The sequence below is a fragment of the Pseudophryne corroboree genome, chromosome 3 (assembly GCF_028390025.1).
Source record: "Pseudophryne corroboree isolate aPseCor3 chromosome 3, aPseCor3.hap2, whole genome shotgun sequence".
NCBI classification, from domain to species: domain Eukaryota; kingdom Metazoa; phylum Chordata; class Amphibia; order Anura; family Myobatrachidae; genus Pseudophryne; species Pseudophryne corroboree.
The window spans coordinates 13,474,396-13,492,358 of record NC_086446.1 but is presented as its reverse complement, the minus strand read 5'-3'; the positions used below and the strand labels follow the sequence as shown (position 1 = coordinate 13,492,358).

At 47.9% G+C, this 17,963-nt stretch overlaps 1 protein-coding gene across 1 annotated transcript in view; it reads right to left on the bottom strand.

Moving 5' to 3' along the window:
- Positions 1–13,740, bottom strand: part of LOC135056958 (zinc finger protein ZFP2-like) — a 47,160-nt gene extending 33,420 nt beyond the window's left edge. The window contains exons 1-6 of the mRNA XM_063962752.1: positions 13,673–13,740; positions 10,616–10,742; positions 10,079–10,270; positions 9,480–9,558; positions 9,264–9,361; positions 8,318–8,906 (exon numbers count right to left, since the gene is read on the bottom strand). Coding sequence (XP_063818822.1) covers positions 8,318–8,906; positions 9,264–9,361; positions 9,480–9,558; positions 10,079–10,270; positions 10,616–10,693 — 1,036 coding nt within the window. The 5' untranslated portion in view covers positions 10,694–10,742; positions 13,673–13,740. The remainder of the gene's footprint in view (positions 1–8,317; positions 8,907–9,263; positions 9,362–9,479; positions 9,559–10,078; positions 10,271–10,615; positions 10,743–13,672) is intronic.
- Positions 13,741–17,963: the final 4,223 nt, after the last annotated feature.

The following is a 17,963-nucleotide window of genomic DNA, read 5'->3' as shown; positions in this document are numbered from 1 at the left end:
TCCCGGGATGAACACTGCTGACAGTGCTATCACATGATCTTCCGCCCAGCGAAGAATCCTTGCAGCTTCTGCCATTGCCCTCCTGCTTCTTGTGCCGCCCTGTCTGTTTACGTGGGCGACTGCTGTGATGTTGTCCGACTGGATCAACACCGGCTGACCCTGAAGCAGGGGTTTTGCCAGGCTTAGAGCATTGTAAATCGCTCTTAGCTCCAGTATATTTATGTGAAGAGACATCTCCAGGTTTGACCACACTCCCTGGAAGTTTCTTCCCTGTGTGACCGCTCCCCAGCCTCTCAGACTGGCATCCGTGGTCACCAGGACCCAGTCCTGTATGCCGAATCTGCGGCCCTCTAACATATGAGCACTCTGCAACCACCACAGAAGAGACACCCTTGTCCGTGGAGACAAAGTTATCCGCTGATGCATCTGCAGATGCGATCCGGACCATTTGTCCAGCAGATCCCACTGAAAAGTTCGTGCGTGGAATCTGCCGAATGGAATCGCTTCGTAAGAAGCCACCATTTTTCCCAGGACTCTTGTGCATTGATGCACAGACACTGTCCCTGGTTTTAGGAGGTTCCTGACAAGTTCGGATAACTCCCTGGCTTTCTCCTCCGGAAGAAACACCTTTTTCTGAACCGTGTCCAGAATCATTCCCAGGAACAGGAGACGTGTCGTCGGGGTCAATTGAGATTTTGGAAAATTCAGAATCCACCCGTGTTGTTGCAGCACTACTTGGGTTAGTGCAACTACGTCCTCCAGCTGTTCTCTGGACCTTGCCCTTATCAGGAGATCGTCCAAGTAAGGGATAATTAATACGCCTTTTCTTCGCAGAAGAAACATCATTTCGGCCATTACCTTGGTAAAGACCCGAGGTGCCGTGGACAATCCAAACGGCAGCGTCTGAAACTGATAATGACAGTTTTGCACCACGAACCTGAGGTACCCTTGATGTGAAGGGCAAATTGGGACATGCAGGTAAGCATCCTTGATGTCCAGGGACACCATAAAGTCCCCTTCTTCCAGATTCGCTATCACTGCTCTGAGTGACTCCATCTTGAACTTGAATTTTTGTATATACAGGTTCAAAGATTTCAGATTTAGAATAGGTCTTACCGAGCCGTCCGGCTTCGGTACCACAAATAGTGTGGAATAATACCCCTTTCCCTGTTGTAGGAGGGGTACCTTGACTATCACCTGCTGAGAATACAGCTTGTGAATGGCTTCCAATACCGTCGCCCTGTCTGAGGGAGACGTTGGCAAAGCAGACTTTAGGAACCGGCGAGGGGGAGACTTCTCGAATTCCAACCTGTAACCCTGAGATACTATCTGCAGGATCCAGGGGTCCACCTGTGAGTGAGCCCACTGTGCGCTGAAATTCTTGAGTCGACCCCCCACCGCCCCTAAGTCCGCTTGTAAAGCCCCAACGTCATGCTGAGGGCTTTGCAGAAGCCGGGGAGGGCTTCTGCTCCTGGGAAGGAGCTGCTTGGTGCACTCTCTTACCCTTTCCTTTGCCTCAGGGCAGATATGACTGTCCTTTCGCCCGCTTGTTCCTATAGGAACGAAAGGACTGCGGCTGAAAAGACCATGTCTTTTTCTGTTGGGAGGAGACCTGAGGTAAAAAGGTGGATTTCCCGGCTGTTGCCGTGGCCACCAAATCCTATAGACCGACCCCAAATAATTCCTCCCCTTTATACGGCAATACTTCCATATGCCGTTTGGAATCCGCATCACCTGACCATTGTCGCGTCCATAAACTTCTTCTGGCAGATATGGACATCACACTTACTCTCGATGCCAGAGTGCAAATATCCCTCTGAGCATCTCGCATATAAAGAAAAGCATCCTTTAATTGCTCTAAAGTCAATAAAATACTGTCCCTATAACTTTTTCTAAGCAGCTCTTTAGGAGAGCCACCTAGATTGCACCCTGCTCGGACGGGCACAAAACCTAACTGAGGCTTGGAGGAGGGTCATAGGGGGAGGAGCCAGTGCACACCACCTGATCCTAAAGCTTTATTTTTGTGCCCTGTCTCCTGCGGAGCCGCTAATCCCCATGGTCCTGACGGAGTCCCAGCATCCACTAGGACGTCGGAGAAAATAGGATTTTATATACCTACCTGTAAATCCTTTTCTCGTAGCCCGTAGAGGATGCTGGGCGCCCGCCCAGCGCTTCTTTATCCTGCAGTGGTTATTTGGTTCAGTACTGCCTGGTTCCTAGTTAAGTTCTGTGTTCTTTACTGTTTCAGTACTGTTACGGCTGTTGCTGAGTTTTCCGTCCTGTTGCCGGATTTACTGTGTGTGTGAGCTGGTATGAATCTCGCCACTATCTGTGTATTTCCTTCTCTCGAAATATGTTGTCTCCTCGGGCACAGTTTCTAGACTGAGTCTGGTAGGAGGGGCATGGAGGGAGGAGCCAGCCCACACTGTTAAACTCTTAGCGTGCCAATGGCTCCTGGTGGACTCGTCTATACCCCATGGTACCAATATGGACCCCAGCATCCTCTACGGACTACGAGAAAAGGATTTACCGGTAGGTATATAAAATCCTATTATCACCAGCTATCCCTGTTACTGGAAATGCTCCATGTCAGACATTACAGTGGGAGACTCCCGTCTAGATTAGGTACAGAGGCTAGATACACATGCAGTGATGGTATATAGTGCAGCTCCTACTCTTACTCTGTATCTCTGTAATCACACACCTGATCCGACTTCCTAACACCCTCTGCCATGGATATATAGTGATCGCTGTCACCAAATGTAACGGGTGCAGGTCCCACTTCTTTCCATCCATCGGCTGTAGGTAACAAGACGGTAATACAACCTCCTGGGTGATGTGAGATGTAGATACATCTTAGGACAAGATATCTGGCCTGGTTCTTGGAGACCATGTACCCTTGTAGATATTTACAAAGGGATGTCTTCACCCAAGCGATTTATCTCTCCAACCTTTCTGGCAGAAGTAACTGGTACCAGTGTCACTACATTCCGTGTCACCAGTCTCAGAGAGACGTCATGTAGTGCTACAAATGGAAGATCCATCAGAGCATTAAGGCTGAGGTCCCACAAAGCATTGTGCATGGATAGAGAGAGGTATAGAGGAATCCACACCGCATAGGGGAAAAGACGTGTGGAATGGTTGCATTGGTTGGATCTGTAGTGGAATAACACCATATAATAAATGTCTTCCATACTCTGTTATATACTAATGTAGAGCTCATCTTTCTGCCTGCAAAAGTGCCCCAATTACAGACTCTGATGCTCCTGCTCCATTTCCATGCAATAAATCTAGTTCTATGTTCAGGTGAAAGACTGGGCCCTGGGACAATAATGTGGACAGCGAGGCACAGGCCATGGTTCTTCCTGAACATATCCCAAGCTACCTGGAAACAAGGATGATGAGGACAGAATGGAAGCATTGCCATCACCTCTACTTTCTCTTTCTAGATCTTTCTTAGCCTGTGAGATGAGAGGACACTGGGCAGCGGATACACCCAGGAAACAGTCCGTGCGTCCATTTTTTCTGCCCCTGGAAACCTGGGTTCTGTTGTGTTCTGCTTTGTTACCACAATGACTACTTGAAGAAGCCTGAATCTTTCTATCAGTAGCTGGGAGACTTCCCGATGTAGGGACCAGTCCCTTGGAACATCCTGCCTCTATTTCAGCTATTCGGCCACTGTATACTCCTAGCCTGCTACATGGAACGCGTGAGGTGACTCTCTCTACACAAGATATCAGCTCTGCCACTATCCCATTGCTCTCCTGGCACACTCTCTGTCTAAGAATACTCGGAGATGTTTCTCCAGTAACTGTTGATGGAAACATTGATCTACTGTACATACTGCTCTGACTTACAGGACATTTATGTGACACTTCTCTTCCCGTAACCACATACCTGGTGCTATCGTTGCCTTGAGGTGAGCTCTTGAACCTGTGGCAGTGTCTGATGTATCGGCCATTCTGGGTGTAAGGGAGACATTCCCTGTGTCGTTACCTTTAGATCATGACACCGGATGAGACATCTTCTGGTGGATCTCAGTAACCAGACGTTGTGATCCCAAGATGCCGGCATGTGATCCTACATGGTATTACATATGGAATCTACACACCTGCTATCTTGCACAGAAGACACCTCTATGGTGGAAGGGAACGTTCTCACCAGCTGTTACCCTTTCCTTACTGCTGTCTGCTGATGGGTCAGTAGATGATACGCCAAGGACTAGACCCTAACACATTACTCCGACAGTGTCACTTACCTCTGTATGGTATGTGTATGCACTGCCAGGAATGTCATGTGGATACATGACAGAGGCTGCACCGGATATTTCCTGTGTCATGTGGCATTAGGAACCCCCGAGCCTGTGTGCCAGCAAGTAGCCGCACCATGCCAGAGATAGGGAGAGGTTTATATATACACTGCCGAGTGCAAATAGTGACACTCTCAGGGCATACAGAGCTCACACAGTAAGACAAGTGACGTGTACCAGCATGTGACCAGACCTTCCTGGGTGTCATCTATGGGAGAATTCACCAAGCAGGATCATATATACTGACAGCAAGATGGGGTGTCACCTGACTAGTTTTCCCATAATCTGTAATATGCACTTCACTACCAGGATAGTATACTGTGACCTCACAGCTGTATGTCACTAACACATCCATAGCGTACATAATATAGCATGTAATACCATAGGCAGAGGTACTGCTAGCACACAGTATGGCTGCTGGTGACACACAGTGACATGATGTGAGGGGAGAGCAGGAGTATAATAGGGGCTGATGGCTCCTGATGTATGAGATACACCAGAGAGTGTGGGGAGGAGACTGGTCAGATCTCTGGGCTGGTAACACACAGTGGCATGATGTGAGGGGGAGAGCAGGAGTATAATAGGGGCTGATGGCTCCTGATGTATGAGATACACCAGAGAGTGTGGGGAGGAGACTGGTCAGATCTCTGGGCTGGTAACACACAGTGACATGATGTGAGGGGGAGAGCAGGAGTATAATAGGGGCTGATGGCTCCTATGTATGAGATACTCCAGAGAGTGTGGTGAGGAGACTGGTCAGATCTCTGGGCTGGTAACACACAGTGACATGATGTGAGGGGAGAGCAGGAGTATAATAGGGGCTGATGGCTCCTGATGTAAGATACACCAGAGAGTGTGGGGAGGAGACTGGTCAGATCTCTGGACTGGTAACACACAGTGACATGATGTGAGGGGGAGAGCAGGAGTATAATAGGGGCTGATGTCTCCTGATGTATGAGATACACCAGAGAGTGTGGGGAGGAGACTGGTCAGATCTCTGGGCTGGTAACACAGTGACATGATGTGAGGGGGAGCAGGAGTATAATAGGGGCTGATGGCTCCTGATGTATGAGATACACCAGAGAGTGTGGGGAGGAGACTGGTCAGATCTCTGGGCTGGTAACACAGTGACATGATGTGAGGGGGAGCAGGAGTATAATAGGGGCTGATGGCTCCTGATGTATGAGATACACCAGAGAGTGTGGGGGAGGAGACTGGTCAGATCTCTGGGCTGGTAACATACAGTGACATGATGTGAGGGGGAGAGCAGGAGTATAATAGGGGCGGATGGCTCCTGATGTATGAGATACACCAGAGAGTGTGGGGAGGAGAGTGGTCAGATCTCTGGGCTGGTAACACACAGTGACATGATGTGAAGGGGAGAGCAGGAGTATAATAGGGGCTGATGGCTCCTGATGTAAGATACACCAGAGAGTGTGGGGAGGAGACTGGTCAGATCTCTGGGCTGGTAACACACAGTGGCATGATGTGAGGGGGAGAGCAGGAGTATAATAGGGGCTGATGACTCCTGATGTATGAGATACACCAGAGAGTGTTGGGAGGAGACTGGTCAGATCTCTGGGCTGGTAACACACAGTGACATGATGTGAGGGGGAGAGCAGGGGTATAATAGGGGCGGATGGCTCCTGATGTATGAGATACACCAGAGAGTGTGGGAAGGAGACTGGTCAGATCTCTGGGCTGGTAACACACAGTGACATGATGTGAGGGGGAGAGCAGGAGTATAATAGGGGCTGATGTCTCCTGATGTATGAGATACACCAGAGAGTGTGGGGAGGAGACTGGTCAGATCTCTGGGCTGGTAACACAGTGACATGATGTGAGGGGGAGCAGGAGTATAATAGGGGCTGATGGCTCCTGATGTATGAGATACACCAGAGAGTGTGGGGAGGAGACTGGTCAGATCTCTGGGCTGGTAACACAGTGACATGATGTGAGGGGGAGCAGGAGTATAATAGGGGCTGATGGCTCCTGATGTATGAGATACACCAGAGAGTGTGGGGGAGGAGACTGGTCAGATCTCTGGGCTGGTAACATACAGTGACATGATGTGAGGGGGAGAGCAGGAGTATAATAGGGGCGGATGGCTCCTGATGTATGAGATACACCAGAGAGTGTGGGGAGGAGAGTGGTCAGATCTCTGGGCTGGTAACACACAGTGACATGATGTGAAGGGGAGAGCAGGAGTATAATAGGGGCTGATGGCTCCTGATGTAAGATACACCAGAGAGTGTGGGGAGGAGACTGGTCAGATCTCTGGGCTGGTAACACACAGTGGCATGATGTGAGGGGGAGAGCAGGAGTATAATAGGGGCTGATGGCTCCTGATGTATGAGATACACCAGAGAGTGTTGGGAGGAGACTGGTCAGATCTCTGGGCTGGTAACACACAGTGACATGATGTGAGGGGGAGAGCAGGAGTATAATAGGGGCGGATGGCTCCTGATGTATGAGATACACCAGAGAGTGTGGGAAGGAGACTGGTCAGATCTCTGGGCTGGTAACACACAGTGACATGATGTGAGGGGGAGAGCAGGAGTATAATAGGGGCTGATGGCTCCTGATGTATGAGATACACCAGAGAGTGTGGGGGAGGAGACTGGTCAGATTTCTGGGCTGGTAACACACAGTGGCATGATGTGAGGGGGAGAGCAGGAGTATAATAGGGGCTGATGGCTCCTGATGTATGAGATACACCAGAGAGTGTGCGGAGGAGACTGGTCAGATCTCTGGGCTGGTAACACACAGTGACATGATGTGAGGGGGGGAGAGCAGGAGTATAATAGGGGCTGATGGCTCCTGATGTCTGAGATACACCAGAGAGTGTTGGGAGGAGACTAGTCAGATCTCTGGGCTGGTAACACACAGTGACATGATATGAGGGGAGAGCAGGAGTATAATAGGGGCTGATGGCCACTGATGTATGAGATACACCAGAGAGTGTGCGGAGGAGACTGGTCAGATCTCTGGGCTGGTAACACACAGTGACATGATGTGAGGGGAGAGCAGGAGTATAATAGGGGCTGATGGCCACTGATGTATGAGATACACCAGAGAGTGTGGGGAGGAGACTGGTCAGATCTCTGGGCTGGTAACACACAGTGACATGATGTGAGGGGAGAGCAGGAGTATAATAGGGGCTGATGGCCACTGATGTATGAGATACACCAGAGAGTGTGGGGAGGAGACTGGTCAGATCTCTGGGCTGGTAACACCCAGTGCTATTGGCGACAGAAAGTACCTTGGTGCCAAAAAAGAGATAAGCTGCACACAAGTTGGTCAGAAGGTATCCCCAATACCAAGATATTAGCGTGAACAAGGGACGTTAGACCAGATGCAGTGCGCTAATCAAATAATGTCATGGGGTGTACTATGTATTTCAGACAAATGGAATCCATATATGGGAAAGATTCACCAGACGGACGGAGTGGTGTGATCTTTGGAGGCAGGTTCCGGACCAAGTGTCTCCCCATGTTGGCATCTTAAAGGCACATACCCCGCTTAAATCTGGTAAACCTCCATTATAGTGTTATTTGTTCTGTGAAAAACATACCAGCGAGCCACATTTTAAAAGCACCATTTAAGGCTTTTATTATACCATTCTCTGGTAATTCTCCATCTATCGCCATTTGATTGTAATATCATTTGACAGAATGGTTTTATTGGCAATTTTTATTTGATTGTATTAAAAAAAATTTGTCTTGAACATACTACACTATATTTGGAATTTTTTTCTGTCCCATATATGGATTCCATTTGTCTGAAATACATGGTACACCCCATGACAAAGGAATTGTGAGGGAAGTACTATTTTATTGTTGATTAGCGCACTGCATCTGGTCTAACTTCACTTGTTCATGGTAACACAGTGACATGATGTGAGGGGGAGAGCAGGAGTATAACAGGGGCTGATAGAGTATGGTGTAGGATAAGAGATTGCTGTAGTGACTGAGCAAGGAGAATATGTAATAAGTGATTATTACTCACCTGTGCTGATATCTGTAGGGATTTCCTCCTCCTTACACTGCTGATCACCCCTCACATACGTCTCTTCTTCTCCCTCTGTATCTTCTGCCTTCATATCAGTCACATACGTCTCTTCTTCTCCCTCTGTATCTTCTGCCTTCATATCAGTCATATACGTCTCTTCTCTCTCTATATCTTCTGCCTTCATATCAGTCACATACGTCTCTTCTTCTCCCTCTGTATCTTCTGCCTTCATATCAGTCACATACGTCTCTTCTTCTCCCTCTATATCTTCTGCCTTCATATCAGTCACATACGTCTCTTCTTTTCCCTCAATATCTTCTGCCTTCATATCAGTCACATACGTCTCTTCTTTTCCCTCAATATCTTCTGCCTTCATATCAGTCACATACGTCTCTTCTTCTCCCTCTATATCTTCTGCCTTCATATCAGTCACATACGTCTCTTCTTCTCCCTCAATATCTTCTGCCTTCATATCAGTCACATACGTCTCTTCTTCTCCCTCTATATCTTCTGCCTTCATATCAGTCACATACGTCTCTTCTTCTCTGTCTATATCATTTATCTTCATATCAGTCAGCTGTTCCCCCTAAATACATCAGAGAATATAGTGTAATGCCCGATGTTATTACTGGAGAGGAAACAGTATAATATCAGTGTATGAGACACACAGCTGCTCTGTACATCATATAACTTTGCATCTAGTCAAACCTTGTGTTTGTATGCAGGGTAAATACTGGATGCTTTTGCACGGAGCCTACAACTACTGGGCAGTTTTATTATGACAGATTCATTCAGATTTGAGATTGGACACGCTCCTCCCAGATCTGCCCCCTGCACTGCAGCACGGTGTCACCTACTTGCTCTTATTTGCTTCACTCCCACCTCAGTATCAGCCCAGTGACAGTCACTTTGGTATATTGGGGAGACCCTAAATCCCACCTACCTGATCCTCCTGTGGGATCCTGTGATTCTCCTCTGTACAATCCTGGGAATACAGAGGACGGGGACATCTCTCTGGGGTATCTCTGTTACTGGGTCCATCTGTAGGAGACGCACAGTGACTGAGTACAGTGTATATATGTGATTATCAGATGATGTGTGTATATAGGGGCCCCCATAGCTGCTCTCCCCTGTACAATACATGACAGTCTCCTCTTACCCAGTGATGTGAGGGGCCGGTGATTCTCCATCATCACGTCCTTGTACAGACCCCTGTGTTCCTCTATATACTCCCCCTCCTGCATGGAGAGATAGACAGTGACATCCTGACACCTTATAGGAACCTGACACACACAATGATACAGTCATCACCCAGACACATCCCCTGGCGTTACTGTATAATGTCCCATTCCCAGCAGTCACCTCTCCAGTCATCACCCAGACACATCCCCTGGTGTTACTGTATAATGCCCCATTCCCAGCAGTCACCTCTCCAGGCATCACCCAGACACGTCCCCTGGTGTTACTGTATAATGTCCCATTCCCAGCAGTCACCTCTCCAGTCATAACCCAGACACGTCCCCTGGTGTTACTGTATAATGTCCCATTCCTAACAGTCACCTCTCCAGTCATCACCCAGACACGTCCCCTTGTGTTACTGTATAATGCCCCATTCCCAGCAGTCACCTCTCCAGTCATCACCCAGACACATCCCCTGGTGTTACTGTATAATGTCCCATTCCCAGCAGTCACCTCTCCAGTCATCACCCAGACACGTCCACTGGTGCTATTGTATAATGTCCCATTCCTAGCAGTCACCTCTCCAGTCAGCAGCTGAATGATCTTGTGGGTGAGTTCCAGGATCTTCTGGTCATTGTGCCTCTCATGTATCAGTGAGTGAGGTGGAGGCACCATGATGGGGCTCTGGATCCTGCTCAGTCCTCCTGACAGGCAGGGATGGCTGCTGGGTGTCTCATACTCACCAGATGTCTTCTTCTCTACTGTGTAACCCTGAGAATTGTGAGACGACAAATATTACAATATACACTCCCAGATCCTCTCCCCTTCCCAGTCATGTCCCTGTGTTATTACTATAGATATAAGTGATATCACTGTGACGCTCCCAGACCCCCTTACCTCCCCAGTCATGTCCCTGTATTATTACTATAGATATAAGTGATGATAATGTGACGCTCCCAGATCCCCTCACCTCCCCAGTCATGTCCCTGTATTATTACTATAGATATAAGTGATGTCACTGTGACACTCCCAGATCCCCTCACCTACCCAGCCATGTCCCTGTATTACTACTATAGATATAGGTGATGATAATGTGACACTCCCAGATCCCCTCACCTCCCCAGTCAGCAGGTAGATTATTTCCAGTGTGAGATTTATTATCAAATCAGTCTTGTGTTTCTTGTCCTTTTCCATTCTGAGTGCTCCTTGTAATAACACCTCTCGCTCCTCACAGCTGGATTGTCTAGGAATAAATATAATACACATCACATAGAACACATGTAACAGTCATATATGTAACACCGAGTGACCATTAAGTCTCCCATCCCCCCTAAGCCGTAGAGCCCTGGTGTCTATCAGAGGATTCTCTTGTTACAAAGCGAGTACCTAAACCCTCTAACCCAGGGCTGGCCAAACCAGTCCTCGAGATCTACCTACAGTACACATTTTCCAGATCACCTAGCTGGTGTAGTCCTTACTAATTAAGATGTGCTGCATTCATTCCTAACTGACAATTCTACAGGTCTCCAGGAGGCCTGGAAAACATGAACTGTTGGTAGATCTCGAGGACCGGTTTGGCCAGCCCTGCTCTAACCCTACCCAGCGCTGCAGATTCACTGGCTTGTACATAACAGCTGACCAGTCACGTCGGGATTTTCCTGTAGCTGCAGTCCAGAACAGCAAGAGTGCCGCCATCTTGCCTAAGGTCAGCTGAGCGCTCCCAGCCATCCACAGTGTCCCTATGCTGCACATGACTCACACGTCCAATCCAATGCTAGAACCCAACCTAAACTGCTTATTGTCACCTGTACGTTGCCAGTAGAATAAGTCTCCTAGGACTACTCGTCCCCTGTGGCAGAAGCAGATCCCGGCTAATGAGCTCCGACCTCTCCATTCATTTACCTGAGTGCTCTCATTCCTGTGGGCTCAGCCTACATCAGTACTCATCATTCTGCTGCTAGAGTTACCACCTGCTCCTGCTGTAATCAGCGCTTCCATCAACACCAGTGCGCTGTCTGCCTCCTCCAGCACGCAGCCTCCTAACCCTGCACCACCTGAGTACTGAGCCGCTACTGACCTCCCTCGTTATTCAGCTGCTACCCAGATACACATGTAATAGTGTGATCACAGGCTGGTCCATCCAGTACACACTGTAGCACTCATTGCACCAGGTATACTCTCTCTCCTACATTACAAATTGGCCTAACTTAATGAGAAGGAACATTCATCCTCCTTGATACACATAATTCCCCTAGTAGTGCCAGGTACACATAATTCCCCTAGTAGTGCCAGGTACACATAATTCCCCTAGTAGTGCCAGAAACAGATAATTCACCTAGTAGTGCCAAATACAGATAATTCACCTAGTAGTGCCAAATACAGATAATTCACCTAGTAGTGCCATATACACATAATTCCCCTAGTAGTGCCAGAAACAGATAATTCCCATAGTAGTGCCAGGTACACATAACTCCCCTAGTAGTGCCAGAAACAGATAATTCACCTAGTAGTGCCAGATACACATAATTCCCCTAGTAGTGCCATGTATATATAATAGCCCTAGAGTGCCAGATACAGATAATTCCCCTAGTAGTGCCATGTATATATAATAGCCCTAGTAGTGCCAGATACACATAATGCCCCTAGTAGTGCCAGATACACATAATTCCCCTAATAGTGCCAGAAACAGATAATTCACCTAGTAGTGCCAAATACACATAATACCCCTAGTTGTGCCAGATACATATAATGCCCCTAGTAGTGCCAGATACACATAATACCCCTAGTTGTGCCAGATACACATAATACCCCTAGTTGTGCCAGATACACATAATGCCCCTGGCAGTGTCAGATACACATAATGCCCCTGGTAATGCCAGATACACATAATGCCCCTGGTAATGCCAGATACACATAATGCCCCTAGTAGTGCCAGATACACATAATGCCCCTAGTAGTGCCATGTACACATAATAACCCTAATAGTGCCAGATACACATAATGTCCCTAGTAATGCCAGATACACATAATGTCCATAGTAGTGCCATGTACACATAATGTCCCTAGTAGTGCCATGTACACATAATGTCCCTAGTAGTGCCATGTACACATAATGCCCCTAGTAGTGCCATGTACACATAATGCCCCTAGTAGTGCCATGTACACATAATAACCCTAATAGTGCCAGATACACATAATGGCCCTCATTCCGAGTTGATCGCTCGCAAGGCGAATTTAGCAGAGTTGCTCACGCTAAGCCGCCGCCTACTGGGAGTGTATCTTAGCTTCTTAAAATTGCGAACGAAGTATTCGCAATATTGCGATTACAAACTACTTAGCAGTTTCAGAGTAGCTCCACACTTACTCGGCATCTGCGATCAGTTCAGTGCTTGTCGTTCCTGGTTTGACGTCACAAACACACCCAGCGTTCGCCCAGACACTCCCCCGTTTCTCCGGCCACTCCTGCGTTTTTTCCGGAAACAGTAGCGTTTTTATCCACACGCCCATAAAACGCAGTGTTTCCGCCCAGTAACACCCATTTCCTGTCAATCACACTACGATCGCCGGAGCGAAGGAAAAGCCGTGAGTAAAAATACTATCTTCATAGCAAATTTACTTGGCGCAGTCGCAGTGCGAACATTGCGCATGCGTACTAAGCATAAAACCGCTGCGATGCGAAGAAATTTACAGAGCGATCAACTCGGAATGAGGGCCCATGTCCCTAGTAATGCCAGATACACATAATGTCCATAGTAATGCCAGATACACATAATTCCCCTAGTAGTGCCAGATACACATAATAAGTAATAATAAGTGTAATAAGTGACTGAGGACAGAGCGTGGTGTTTCCAGATAAGTGACTTTCTGTGTATAATACACACTAGATACTGAGACTGTCATTCCCCATTATTACTCAGAGTATAAATGTCACCATCACTCTCCTCCCTATACACATACATATTACACACATAGCACCTATTCATACATACATATATACTCACAGAGGGGTGTGCTGCCCTATATCCTCACCCCTGCTACACAGCCCATAATGCAGCACCACAGGCTGCTCCAGCTGCACTATCACAAGGCACCAGAGGCTGCTCCCCCTGTAGTACAGAACCTGACACCAGAGCTGCTCAGCCTATAGAATAATAATAATAATAATAATATTACCTGCTACCAGACACAGCAATTGCTGCTCTCTGCTCCTGCTGTATTGTGGGAATGATAGAAGGAAGGCGGAGCTCAGACCAGGGTGAAATGGCCGCCGCTCCTGACGTCACTACACGGCCAGGGAACCTATTGCTGCTGCTGCTGCTGCTGCTGCTGCTGCCGCCGGACTGGTCTACAAGAAAATGGCCGCCGGCCTCCTGCACTGAGGATATGTATGGTAAGATGCATTACAGATCCAAATCTGTGGCCGAGGTGTAGGAGGGGAGGGGCCAGTCACCAGGAAACAGCCTGTGCCAATCATGCCCTACTTCCGGCCTGTGCGTTCCACCTTACCTTGCTATCGGGTTGTGCGTTCCACACACAGGAAGTGAGTTTTCATCGTTTCTTGCAGCCTCCAAGTGTCCGTCGTGATCAGGTAATGGCGTCTTACTATACAGGGGGAGCAGCCTGTGGTGTCCTATTATTATTATTATGCAGGGGGAGCAGCCTGTGGTGTCCTATTATTATTATGCAGGGGGAGCAGCTTGTGGTGTCCTGTTGTTATTATTATACAGGGGGAGCAGCCTGTGGTGTCTTATTATTCTTATTATTATGCTGGAGTAGCAGCCTGTGGTGTCCTGTTATTATTCTAAAAAGAGAGCTGCCTGTGGTGTCCTGGTATTATTAATATACAGGGGGAGTCGCCTGTGGTGTCCTGTTGTTGTTGTTGTTATACAGGTGGAGTGGCCTGTGGTGTCCTATTATTATTGTTGTTGTACAGGGGGAGCGGCCCGTGGTGTCCTGTTATTATTATTATACAGGGGGAAACGGTTGCCGCTCCGGACTCCCCCCCCCCCCCCCAAAAGGCCCCGTCCCCCATTGGTGCTTGATTGTGTGTGTGTGTGTGTGTGTGTATGTGTATATATATATATATATATATATATATATATATATTATAATGTGCTACATGTCTGTCATATATTTATTTATTATTGTCCAGACTGTATAATGTTGGCGCTGGTTTTGTGTGCTGGAAAAATCCCGTGTCCCTCTGACAGTTTTACTCCCATAAGCAGGTGTGTCTGGGGGTACTTAGTACATATGTGTCAACATGTCGGTGGCTGTATGTTTTTTCCCAAGAGGAAACTATATTAGGGACACAGACATATGTGGGTGGCCCTGTCGGCACCACCATTAACTGACTGGGTAACACGCTTGCCTACCTGACCCTCTCCATGAGGGAGAAAATGCTCTGTTCCTGAACTTTCCTGTATGATTGCCATCACCTGTGGTGAAACACCTTTCTTATCAATTACCTAGCTCACCACAGGTGATGGAAATCATACATTACCAGGAGAGTCCAGGAACAGAGCATTTTCTCCCTCATGGAGAGGGTCAGGTAGGCAAGTATGCTGGGTAATAACTTGCATGATATAGTGTTCATATCAGAGTAAAGTTGCATAAATCTGTGTCCCAGGCACAGACGTAGAAATATCTATGGAGGATGTCATGTTCATAGCTATTTTTCCCTCAGACCCCTCGGGGTCGCAAAAATGTTATTTCTGATACGTCCTAGAGGATGCTGGGGTCACTCAAAGAACCATGGGGTATAGACGGGATCCGCAGGAGACATGGGCACTTTAAGACTTTTTAGGGGCGTGACCTGGCTCATCCCTCTATATCCCTCCTCCTCCAGACCTCAGTTTTAGAATTGTGCCCAGGGAGACTGGTCACACAAGGGGGAGCTTTACTGAGTTTCTCTGAAAAGAGTTTGTTAGGTTTTTTTATTTTCAGGGAGGCTGCTGGCAACAGTCTCCCTGCTTCGTGGGACTGAGCGGAGAGAAGTTCGACCCACTTCTAGTGAGTTTCAGGGCTCTACTTCTGCTGACAGGACGCTTCAGCTCCTGAGGGTGCTGATCACCGGGTACGCTTGGATGCTCACTCCCGCAGCCTGCCGTCACCCCCTTTCAGAGCCAAAAGTCAGAAGACAGGTGAGTAGAAGAAGAAAGAAGACTTCTCTTCAGTGACGGCATGTTAGAGGTACCGCGCAGCGGCTCATCAAGTGCGCGCCATGCTCCCATACACCAACGGCAGGGCGCTGGGGTGCGCCCTGAGCAGCATTTTCCTCTTATGTTAAACTGGCCAGAGGGGTCATAAGTGCCGCGGCACTGTCCCGACCCCCGCAAGTATAAATAATTAATTAATGGCGGGACGGAAGCGCACCATTACGGTGGCGGGGCTTCTTCCTCGCCTCACCAGCACTGCTCAGCGAATTTTTTTTCTCCTCAGGGAGAAGCTGGTCCTTCATTCACTGCTGACTAGTCAGGGTGCAACAAAATATGGGTGCTTAATTATATGGAGATATATATATATATATATATATATATATATATATATATATATATATAATATAATAAGCTACATGTCTGTATATATTTATTTATTGTCCAGCCTGTATATGGTTGGCGCTGGTTTGTGTGCTGGAAAAGTCCTCTGTGTCCCTCTGTCAGTTTTACTCCCGTCGGCAAGTGTGTCGGGGGGTACTTAGTACATGTGTGTCAACATGTCGGTGGATATATGTTTTTTTCTCTGGCTGGGTCCACAGGATTATCCACAGGATAACATTGGGATATTGTCGAGCGACAGCGAAAATGGCACCAACACGGTCACAAGCTTTCTGGCCTCCCAGGATGCATTGGGGCCTCCACTATATAGTCCCGCCCACTGACTCAGTCAGATCAGTTTTTTGCTTGGTGCGGCAGGAGCCGCATGGTCACAGGGCTGCTGTGAAAGCAGCCTCAAGTTTCATTACTTTATATTTTTATAGACTTACTGTTTTGGTTTTTGAGCGACTTCTCTTAACAGCGTCTTAAAAACACATATTAGAAAGAGTCGCTCCAACAACTCCCCACCGGGTCGCAACAACGCTTACCTTCGCGGTACAGTGCTGTCTCGACGGGCGTCTGTGTCGGATGTTCTAGCAGGCCCAGCAGACGTTACCAGGCTGTGGCCGGAGCATGGGGAGACGTTGAGTCTATGGACTTCCTCTTACTAGAGGGGTCAGGACACAGCTACACTGATTTGGTGGAGACTGCAAACAGTGTGTTGATGCGCCGAACATCTTGATTGTGACAGCGCTAAGCTCTGGGGATCATAGGCGCCAGGACTAGGTGAGGCCGCGATCCTGGGAGTTTAAGTCAACAGGGGGTTTCAGACGCTCTCCTGGTCGTCCCTCCTCCGAGTTCATGGCCAGTTCCCGCGTGTCTCTCGTTTCATAAACTGAATGACCTCACTTCCGGCTCAGACGCTACCACGAGGGTACTCGGTCGCAGCTTAGACGCTGCGGTTGTGTACACTGGATATAAACCCGCCCAGACCGAGTCGCAGGCCTTTAGTGTCTGCATGCACGTGGAGTCGCTCAGCGTCCGTGTCCGTTGGTGAGCGTCCGTGTCCGTTATCAGTTACCAAGAGCGGCAGTGTACACCAGTAGCGTCTGAATCCACTCAGCGTCTTACGAGCGTCTTTGCTTGGATATGGAAGTGTGGTGAGTCTCCCTGTATCCCGCTCCCTGGAGGCAGGGTATACAGTACTAAAAATTCCTTCTACTTCTTAGTGTGCACTGTTAATTTTTAGTACCTATTGCATATGAGACCTGTATATTACTGTGTTTTCTGCATGTTATGTTGAAAAAGAACCAGTTAAACAGAAGTACAATTTTCATTATGGAGGTTGTATTCTCATATAACAATGTCTAATGCTTTAACATGTGAATGACTGCTAGTATGTGTGCTGACTTTTCTGTGTAATGTCAGTCCTGACTGACCCTCAAATCAGGTGCACTGTGGTCAGATTGATTTCACCTCTATATACTGATTATAGGGTGTGGTTCAGTCACAAAATTGTGTAGTCAATATCAGAAAAAATAAGAATTTACTTACCGATAATTCTATTTCTCGGAGTCCGTAGTGGATGCTGGGGTTCCTGAAAGGACCATGGGGAATAGCGGCTCCGCAGGAGACAGGGCACAAAAAGTAAAGCTTTTACAGGTCAGGTGGTGTGTACTGGCTCCTCCCCCTATGACCCTCCTCCAGACTCCAGTTAGGTACTGTGCCCGGACGAGCGTACACAATAAGGGAGGATTTTGAATCCCGGGTAAGACTCATACCAGCCACACCAATCACACCGTACAACTTGTGATCTAAACCCAGTTAACAGTATGATAACAGAGGAGCCTCTGAAAGATGGCTCCCTAAACAAAATAACCCGAAATAGTTAACAATAACTATGTACAAGTCTTGCAGATAATCCGCAC